The following is a 10,938-nucleotide window of genomic DNA, read 5'->3' on the forward strand; positions in this document are numbered from 1 at the left end:
ATCACACAGGACTGAAGAGGCCCTTAGGCCCATCGAATTTGTACTGCCAAAAAAGCCTACATTCCAGACTAGTCCCAATTTCTTATATTGCCTTGAATGCTCATCCAAAGACCTTTTTAAAGGTTGTGAGGTTTCCCACCTCTACTACCCTCCCAGGCAATGCATTCCAGACTCCCACCCTTTGGATAAAAAAATTTATCCAAAAATGCCCCTTAAACCTCCTGCTTTTCACTTTAACAATTATGCTCCCTTGTAATTGACTAAGGGGAACAGCTGCTTTCTATTCATCATGTCCATGCCTCTCATAATCTTACACAGCTCTATCAGATTCATCCTCAACCTTCTGTGCTCCAAAAAAAAGCAATCTAAGCTTATTCAGCATCTCTTTATAGCGAAAGCGATCCATCCCAGGCAACATCCTGGTGAATCTCCACTGCCTCCACTCCAATGCAGTCTCATTCTTCCTACAGAGCAGTGACCAGAACTGCACACAGTACTTCAGTGTAGCTTAGCCAAAGTTTTGTACAGCACCAACATGACCTCCCTTGCCTTTGTTATCATCTGTGCCACAACTGATAACTACAAGCATCCGACATGTTACATTAGCTACACTATTAACATGTCCTGCCACCTGCAGGGATCTGAGGAAAAGCATCCCAAGATTCCTCTGGACTTCTGAGCTTCCTAGTGTCTTGCCATTTATTGAGTACTCCCTTGCCTTTGTCCTTCCTTTAAAGTGCATCTCCTCATATTTATCAGGGTTAAATTCCATCTGCAGTTGATCTGCCCATCTGATCAATCTGTTTTATATTCTCCTATAACCTATCACCTTCCTTCTCACTGTTAGCCATCCAATCAATCTTTGTGCAATCTGCAAACTTACCTGTTTTCCTTCACACATTTTCAGCTACTACATTTATGAATATCACAAATAATAAGGGACCCAGCATTGATCCCGGTGCTACTGTACACAGGGCACCAGTCACACAAATTTCTACCGCACCATCTGTTTCCTGTTACTAAGCTAATTTTAGGTCCATCTTCCAAGTTACCCTGGACCCATAAGCAGGTTAGGTGGCCATGATAAATTGCCCATAGTGTCCAGGGATGTGCAGATTAGATGCATTAGCTGTTGAAAATGTAGGGTTACAGAGATAGGTTAGAGAGGTGAGTCTGAGTGGGATACTCTTCAGAGGGACACAGTGAACTTGATGGGCCAAATGGCCTGCTTCTATGCTCTAAGGATTCTGTGGCCTGTAATTCCCTGGTCTATACCACCCTTCTTGAAAAGTGAAATCACATTAGCTGATCTCAAGTCTTCTGGCACCTCCCCTGTGTCCAGAAGCAATTTAAAACCTCAGGTTAGAGTCCCGATAATTTCCTTCCTTCACTTTTGAATCTGCCAAAACCTCCAATACCTTTTTGCTTCAGGTTGTAAGTTTGTTCGCTGAGCTGTGTCACAATGCTGGTCTTTTTAACAAGGTTACTATGCCCCTGAGTTTTTTTCCAGATAGGGGGGTAATTGGCCAGGCTCCAACTAGGCTTGGTTTGAAAAGTTTATAGGGGTACTTTTTGTTTAGCCCTTAACAGATAATCCTTAGGTTTTCATGTCTGAAGAAAGCCAGTATTATCAAAGGGGAGTGGCCAGCTAGCTGTGTAGCATTCTCTCTCTCCCTCTTTGTTTCTCTCTCTCCCTCTTTGTTTCTCTCTCTCTCTGTTTCTCTCTCTCTCTGTCTCTCTCTTTGTTACTCTCTGTGTCTCTGTCTCTCTCTGTCTCTCTTAAAACTTCGCAGTAGTCGGACCAGCTAATTCACTCCAGGAATATCCACTATATGCTTACCTAAAACATATACCAAAGTTACAGTCTGCACTACCTGCTTAAAAATGTTTTGAGGGGTTGTGCCTGGTCCATATCAGCTGGAAGGTTTGTTTTCAGATGTTTCGTTACCATACAAGATAACATCATCAGTAAGCCTCTGGTGAAGCACTGATGTTATGTCCCAGTCGAAGTGGTGCCCTTCTTCATCTCTACGTAAGGATACTAGTGATAGTGAGTCCAGGCGAAGAAGGACACTACTTCGCCTGGGATAGCGTATCCATCCTAGGACAGGCCAAACAGAGACAAGCACAGGAATTCCTAGTTCTGTGGTGTACCATGCTTGTGAGAAAATCCAAAGGGATATGCTCATAACAATCTTCCGCCAACCCAACAGGCCCGCGGGGTTTTCGGATACCCAGCCTTGCAAGATATTCTTTCCTGCACAGAAAGTGAGGATGTTGAAAAGTATTTTTCTTAGGTGCACCTGCAATGAACACACTGGGCAGGCCAAGAAGACGAGAGGTCAGGTCCTTCTCCACCCTTACACCCAAAATCCTCTCCATTGCACCTGCCACAGCACTCCAGAATGTTTGAAGCCTACCACAGGACCAGACACAATGGGTAAGAGTGTCCGTAGAAACCTTGCACTTGGAACATGCTGAAGATACCCCCGGTTTAAATTTTGACAAATGGTCCAGAGCCAAGTGGACCCTGTGGAGAATCTTTCACTGTAAAGCATGGGTTCTATTGCAAATTGATATCTTTCTTGCGCTTTCCCAAAATCTTCCCATGCCTCTGAGGAGACTTCAACATCTAGCTCTGTCTCCCACACCCTGCAGAGTCAATCGAACACATCTGGGGGGGGCACCACCAAATTGATGATATGAAGTACTGACAGAATGTGTACGCTGAGCACTGAGTACCCTCCTCTCAATGTCGGATTTGTAGGGATCAGTCGAAAGTGTAAGGATTTTATTCAAAAGACTAACTTGAAAAAAATGAAAGAGGTCCTGTTAGATATCTCATATTTCCGTGCTAACTGATCAAAGGACATCATTGTGTCTCCCTCAAATAAATCGCCCATGCAAGACACACCCCTAGCTGCCCAATGTTTGATTCCTGAATCTATCATTCCTGGTTGAAAACCCGGCATACCCATTACAGGTGTAAGAGAAGATGTTTTGCAAATATTGCCTTCCCTCTGCTGAATTGCGCTCCATGCTTCAACAGTATTTATAAATAATGGGTTATGGCAATATTCCCTAAATGTCCTCATTTTGTCCAAAAACAGCAAACTAGTAAGGGGGCACCTTGCCTGGGAGGTTTCCATATTTAACCATATTGAAAGTCCCCATAGGCCCAATCACTCACGTAGGATAAAAGCAAGCTTAGGTGGTAGCTTTTAATATCTGGGAGATCCACTCCCCCAATCTGTGAGGCAACTGCAGTTTAGATAATTTAATGAGAGACCATTTACGATGCCAAATAAAAGAGCTGAACCCGTTGGTCAGTCTCCTAAATGTTTGTTTATTGAAAATCAGGGGGAACATCTGTATAGGGTATAACAAACAGTGGGGCGGGGGGGGTGGTGGGGGTGTGCGGTGTCGTGGAACTTAAATCGACTCAACTCAACTATTAGCAAAAGTGAAGAAAAAGAGTTTTATTATATTAGTCTATCCTCTGTATTACAGAGGGGCACAATGCAGCGAGCAAAGGCCCAGAGCATAATTCAAATGCTTGACTTATAGTGTTTCTTATCTCATTATCAAGGAAAAGACTATGCACATTTGAATTGTTATTCGTTTTCATTCCTTTTGTTATTTGGACATACTGTCCTTCATATCCCATAGCTTTTGCTGAATTTTGACTGCTCACAAGGCTAGGTTGAATGTTTACTAAATTCCGCAGAAACAGAAACAAGCTATCTCCTTAACTGCAGAACTCAGCAAAAGCTCTGTGAACTTGAGCCCAGTATCAAATTTAGAAAGCATTTCTCTTTTTACAAATTTCACAATAAATGGATTTTAGATTTCACAGTAAATGTTAAATTTCCATTTTGGCGGGGAGGGGGGGGGGGTGCGGTGGGAGAATATTCATCTTAATAAGCGCTATCTGACCCAACTACGAGACCAGAAATGGCTCCCATCTTTGAAGGTCTTGTTTAATTTTGTCAAATAATTGAACAAAATTGGCTTTGAACAGCCGATCCAGAACCGGAGTAATGAATATGCCCACATGTGTCACTCACATTGCAGCACTCACACAGCTTGCTGTTTGCAACAGCACAGGAATGTAAAGAGGAACTGATGTTGATACTCTTTCTAGCTCCTAAATTACTTGTCACGTCAGGGACAATTTTTGAGTTTGTGAATGTGTTTAACAACAATTGGCTGCATTTTTGACTTTCTTTCCTGCCTTAGTTGCTACATAGATGTCCTGTGGTAAATGTTTAGGAAATGCTTTGGCTGTCATCACTTTAACCTGTGAATCCAATGTAGAAATTCTCATCAACCACTACACACTGAATACTGGAAATGTTTGACAAAAGTTCTACTACTCTGCATAAGTTTGAGTTTACAAAAGGCACTGATGTCCATTATATTTTAATCTTCTCAAAGAATGACTACTTTCTACCCTGGAGATATCTATTGTGTCTTTAAAAACAAGAAGAGTTTTGAAGTCTGTGGAAATAATTCTACTTCTGTCAGTCTCCAGTCTGTAATGACTCTGATCTTAACCAGCATGCCTATAAGTTTGCTACAATCGGCCTCAAAAACAAAGAAATACATCACTTCACTTCAGATGGTTATGTGGTGATTGCTGCTGGAAAGTCTGTTTGTGAACTCCAACGCAAGGAGAACGGGAGGTTTAGTTCTGAAAACTGACCTCCAATTCCATAGCCACAGCTTGTGCATGAACAACAGATTATATAGCAATGTAAAACCAGAAAAGGGAGACACAGTCAAATTAAAGCTAAGTACTCCAGATTCCACAGAAAGCACTGGAGAAACACAGCAGGTCTAACAGCATCTGTAGAGAGAGGACTGAGTTAACATTTTAAGTCTTATAAAATTGTGTTCTTCAGAACGAGCAACAGTCCTATTGGACTCAAAACAATAACTCTGTTTCTCTGTCTACACATGATGCCAGACGTGATGAGTTACTTCAGCACTTTGCTTAAAATCTAAGGGAGACACTTTGGCCTGAGCTGGTCCTGACATTTCCATTTGACCTTTTCATTTTAGCTTGCCTGACATTTCCCCAGTTTGTTGTTTTGGTGCAAGTTGAAGTTCAATAAAAACCTGCACCTTCAGGAAAAGAAGGAACTGTGTAATAGTAAATGCTGCAAATAAATCTGAAAATATATAGTAGACCTAAAAGCATCTGCAGAATAAAAGTTGAAACTCATTTGATTCTGATTTATATTCCTTTCAGCACTTTTGTTTTTCTTCAGCTCTGACAAACAAGTCAAATTCTAATGTTCCTTCCTCAGGTAAATGAGGGACACTGGAAGTGGGGTGAATACATTGTCCAAGTAAACAGTGCATTCTTCACTGGCATTTATGGCATGTGGAACCTTTACGTCGTTGCGATCATGTTTCTGTATGCTCCATCCCACAAGTGTTACAGTGATGCTGATCAGTCAAATGGTGCGTATTTGTTTTTAAGTCAAGTGCTGAATGTCTGAACACTTGTTCCTCTGGAGAATATTGGCAGAAAGGCAATTGAGATCTTTAATATGTCAAGGCTCTATGCAAATTGTTTGCATCCTTACTGAATGATTTTGGCAAGTTTTACAATCTGATGTTACACTGACCATGTGGGACATTACCACTTGGCTTTGCGAAAGTGATAAAAGTAAAAGGTGATAAAAGCTCAAAGGAAAGGTTACAGGGATGTTGCATTGACTTCCTTGCTACATTCTTTCAGTCTAAAATCTGACTTGGATATTTAACTTTTTCTTTTCAATACAATTAGTCAAAATTGAAAACCAACAACATTATCTACCCTTGTGGGAATAGTGACCAGTTAACATCCTTCCTCATCAAATGTGCCTCATATATTCACTTTGTATAGCTCAGATTAGATAGGGTCATAAAGATGTACAGCACGGAATCAGACCCTCTGGTCCAACTCATCCATGCCGACCAGATATCCTAAACTAAGCTAGTTCCCATTTGCCAGCACTTAGCCCATATCCCTCCAAACCCTTCCTATTCATATACCTGTCCAAATGCCTTTTAAATGTTACAATTGTACCAGCCTCCACCACTTCCCCCAGCAGCTCATTCCATACACGTTCCACCTCTGTGTGAAAAAGTTTTTCCATAGGTCCCTTTTTAAATCTTTCCCCTCTCATCTTAAATCTAAGCCCTATAATTCTGGACCCCCACCCCCCTCCCAGGGACTTTATTATTTACCCTATCCATGCCCTTCATAATTTTATAAACCTCTATAAGGTTACCCCTCAGTCTCCAGCGCTCCAGGGAAAACAGCCCCAGCCTATTCAGCCTCTCCCTGTAGCTCAAGCGTTCCAACCCTGGCAACATTCTTTGTAAATCTTTTCTGAACCCTGTCAAGTTTCACAACATCCTTCCAATAGGAGGATGATGGTTACAAATATGTTGCTCTTTGATTTCATAAAATAGTTGTTTACTAATATTATCAGTCACCACATCCAGTGTCCAACTATCAATGTTAAAGGTATTGGTTTGTTGCGAATACAAACCATGATAATTCAATTGGCTCAATGTTGTTCATAAACTGGAATGTTGTTAAAAACCCAACTGGTTCACTCATTCCTTTTTTTTAGGAATTGTAATTTGGACTTTTTCCAGTCCCACACCAAGGTGGCTGACTCCTACTCGGGCGTGAGGCAACCTGGTAAGGGATTGATGTATCCTATTACTATAAACTACAGCAGTTAAAGAAAAATGCATGATATCATCTTGTTAGGAAAAACTAAGAACCTTGGAATTTACAGTCAAGTACTGGCCCTGCTAGAAATGTCCACTTGCCAAGTATGCTCCTCACAAATCATGAATTAACAAATAGGCATATAAGTGAGCAAGCATCAAAAAAATACAGAAACTAGCAGGCCAGAATTGACTGCAACGGTTCTTCATAAACTCAAATCATACTAAAATCATTTTGGAAATCCGTTCAACCATCATCTTTGAAAACTTACTACCACCACCGTAAAGCAAGGTTTGAAAATGTGGGAGACCTCTTAAAAATTACACTTGCTCATTAAACATTTTCATATGCAGTAATTCCTCATTTATTGTTCTAGTTTATATTGTTAAAAAGTGCATCTTTAAATGAATAAGATTTTCACATTATAGTCAATATAAAAACTGAGTTAGGTTCTTTTGTATTAAAAAAAATGAAAGCATTATATCCTTTAAGTTAAAATACTTGTTAAATTCCTAAATTGGATAGATTAAATAACTGAAATGTAAAAGGTGTAAGTAATGTACTGCCTCTACACTAGCTCTTTGCCTCATCCACTCCCCCCAAGTCACTGTCAATGGTGCTTGCTGACCCGCGCTCTCTTGCCACATGCCTGTCCCAAACTCTTCCTAAAATGTGAGTTGCTGCATTTTGTAAAGGCAAATCAGGGCAGGACTTTTAGACTTAACAGTAGGTCCTGAGGAGTGTTACCGAACGAAGAGACCTTGGACCAAAGAGTCTGTTTCTGAGCTGTACATCTCTATGATTTTTCTCTGAAAAGTTGCAGGAAGAGGAGTTATAGCAGTACTAGAAGCTGAAGAGGTAGGGAATGGGAGGTATCGATTACTGGGTGATGTGATCCTGCATCAGAACCAGATGAAATAATGTTCAAGCAAAACTGATACTAACTGCAAAAACAGTACATTCGAATTAAATGAATGACACAAAATTTTACTTTGATGATAAGTCACAAAGCTTGCCTCAGCCAGTTAGCAATGAAACTTTGTACACAGAACACACTGCCTCATGGGAGAAGTGAAATCGAAGGGGGCAAATAAAACTCTTCCTGTGCTGGCCTAATAGCATTCTGCATTTTATGCATTTCCTAGGTGATCTTGGAGTAAGTGGTGGTGAGGAGCTGCAGTTGACCACCACAATTACCCATGCTGATGGACCAACTGAAATCTACAGATTGGCTGGCAAGGAAGCACAAGAATAATTATTGGAAAGGAATTGAGGAAATCCGATCCCAGCAACACAAGTCAAATGAGGCTTTCCTGTCGAATGGGAAAGCTGTATTACACTGCTCATTGTGTGGACATTCTGTGATAGGTACTTATGTCACATTTCTGTTGCTGGAGGGATCTCCTTCCAATAATGTTACCACAACTTGTGATGTCTGTGGAAGATTCTAGAGTTGGCTTTCATAAAATGAGATTTTTAAGTCTGAAAGAATCCATATGCACATTTTACTTGTCAAAGCAAATCATTGTCACTGTAGTTTATATCTCACTGACATTACTTTCGGTAAGTATATAAAATATTGTAGCATTGCTGCTCTCTGTAGGCAACCACTTCCAGTGCTCAAGGGATTGGTCCTAAGTGAGTGTGCAAGAAGGAAAGAAAGAACTCACATTTAACAATGCCTTATCAAGTCTCCCGATGCCCCAAAGCACTTTGCATGTAACAAATTACATGGAGGTAATGGATTTAGTTCCAATCTTATAAGGAAGGGCATTAGTGCAGATGTAACTCCTGATAGACATCAATATTATTTTCAGTACACTCGCCTCTGCATACACTACAAAAGCATTGTTAAAACTCTGATTTTTTGCATACACAAACAGTTGCTTTTGGTGATATTAAATACATATTATTTTGAAAGAGGAAGCAAAACCTAAAGGAGGTTGAATGTGGAGCTTAATTTGTTGAAATTGTTCTTGCCAGTAAATACACATGCTAGTTTATGCTATATACAAATAGCCAGAAGACTTGTGTAATTGTAAACCAGCATTGTTCATTTTGCAAATTCCATGTTGCACTTTTCATCCATAGTCCACTTGGTGTTCATATTGTACCCTGGGCTTCCATTCACAACTGTCAGATGTTGTCAAAGTTGACATTCTATGTGACTCCCTTTCTGTCCAGTAAAAGGAAGTAAAATAATGCTTTAGACAGCAGAGTAATTCAACAATTACATGATCAATCTGGAATTTTGAGGAAAGTGTCAGACCTTCATTCAAATCAAATACAGATTATGAGGAATTGGAGGTGCAACCCACCATGTTAAGTGTCTCACTTGAGCAAAACACTGGGTATATGACCCCACACCCAAAAACATTAATGAATTTATTATACAGGATGCCTTGTTCTGTATCTCTTTCCCCCCTGTTTTTCCTTCCTTCCTTTACTAAAGATGCTGGGTCCATTACCTCTCAGCAACCCTTGGTACTTCATCTGTGTTCTGCTCTGAATAGATTTTGGCTGACCATTAAGCAACCAAACAAAGGTACAGCAACAATCTGATCATATCAACAAATATATGGATACAGATCAGGAATGTAACAAAGATCTTTTTAAGATTTTCCCTCCTCTTAGCCCAGGCTACCATGATCAATGGAGACATGGAAGCCAATGATATAGCTGAGATTAACAGAAGGGAAAATGCTAATATTGTATGTCCTTTTCGTTCAGTATTACCATATCATTAATTACCCAACTGTGCCTGATGCTTTTAAAGTGTTTCTCATCTTGTTCCCAAAAAGGAAAAAATCTTATGTCAAGTGAATAGATGTAAATTAGGACTTGATATCAACAAATGTGAACAAAGATGTCAGTCAACTAATCAAACTTAGATGTTGCAAAATGTAGTGGAGCCAGTGGGGTGTACAAGGTTAAAAATCACACAACACCAGGTTACAGTCCAATAGGTTTATTTGGAAGCACGAGCTTTCGAAGTGCTGCTCTTTCACCTGATGAAGGAGCAGCACTTTGAAAACTTGTGCTTCCAAATAAACCTATTGGACTGTAACCTGGTGTTAATTGATTTTTAACTTTGCAAAATGTAAGCATCAGACATCTGTATCTTGGAGTAGGGATATATTGCACAATACAATATCTCAAACATTAAAAGTTGAAAAAGTATTTACTCCAGTGGCCACATTTTTATTTAAAAGGGACATGGCATGTCCTTTCTTTGACTCAAAACACTTGAGGTGACAGTTGTACTGCTTTACTGACTGTAGTTATTTAATGATATAACAATGTAGAATTATTATTTTAGGTGAAAGGTGGCTAGGATTTTTTTTAACTTGGAAGTAGCTTTGCTTGTATGCTAATTTTAAATAAAGTTTGTATACTATGTCATTTGTGTATATCCTCTGTGACTGATCAAACTGTTGAAAGCAACCAGGTTATTGGTTTCTACACCTCCCTGCTGCAATCTTAAACACCATCTCTTTGAAAGTACGTTAGGAGAAATAAGAGTTGTTGCCCAGGAATGGCCAGAAAATTACTTCCATTAGGATCTAGCAGCTCCTGTAACAGTTGATCAATCCACAGCAGCAGTTTTGTACTGGATCATTTGGGAGGGAAAGAAATAGCTATTGTCTTCTATCTGTAAGATTAACTGTTACGTTTGTAGCAATTTGCCTTGTCTTTTGCACCTTTGTGATTCACACAAACTGAGATGAGTTATTTTTTTCACCTGAAGATTTGTCCAGATCTGACATTGACATTAGCAGATTATTTGAGGTTGTGTGAACAAAATAACCTCCTCTGCATTATTTTGTAATGGTCATCCACATCATCCTCCTTCATTGCCCTTTATCTTATGGGGCCATCCTAATGTACCTACTATCCTGCCTAATGTAATACATCTGTACCAATGTTTATTTTTCCGTCTGTACACACAATTGAACTGAACTAGACCATGTGAATCCTTGTTAACCTATTGGAATCAAAGCTCAGTTTCAGAGGTGAAATTTTATCCAATATAATTGTTGACTTCACTGTGCATCCTAGCCTTTTTAAAAATCTTTTTACCCCATTCCCATTTTAATCACAAATAAACTGATGTCCCTTACTAAGAAAAAGTGATATCAAATAAATTACACAGCAGTTGTCAAAATTAAGATAGTCAATTTAGAGATTGCAATGTGAGTTAA

General features: G+C 39.7%; 1 protein-coding gene across 2 annotated transcripts in view; it reads left to right on the forward strand.

Annotated features, from left to right (window-relative positions):
* The window catches only part of wls (Wnt ligand secretion mediator), a 79,616-nt gene extending 69,481 nt beyond the window's left edge, over positions 1-10,135 (forward strand). The window contains exons 11-13 of one of the 2 annotated variants that reach the window (XM_087990665.1): positions 5,313-5,469; positions 6,633-6,703; positions 7,882-10,135. In XM_087990665.1, coding sequence (XP_087846791.1) covers positions 5,313-5,469; positions 6,633-6,694 — 219 coding nt within the window. In that variant the 3' untranslated portion in view covers positions 6,695-6,703; positions 7,882-10,135. The remainder of the gene's footprint in view (positions 1-5,312; positions 5,470-6,632; positions 6,704-7,881) is intronic. The other variant, XM_043699373.2, reaches the window with a different exon arrangement.
* Positions 10,136-10,938: the final 803 nt, after the last annotated feature.

This window comes from Chiloscyllium plagiosum, unplaced genomic scaffold (assembly GCF_037043375.1).
Source record: "Chiloscyllium plagiosum isolate Xiang-an unplaced genomic scaffold, Cpla_swu_hap1 HiC_scaffold_9, whole genome shotgun sequence".
Lineage (NCBI taxonomy): Eukaryota > Metazoa > Chordata > Chondrichthyes > Orectolobiformes > Hemiscylliidae > Chiloscyllium > Chiloscyllium plagiosum.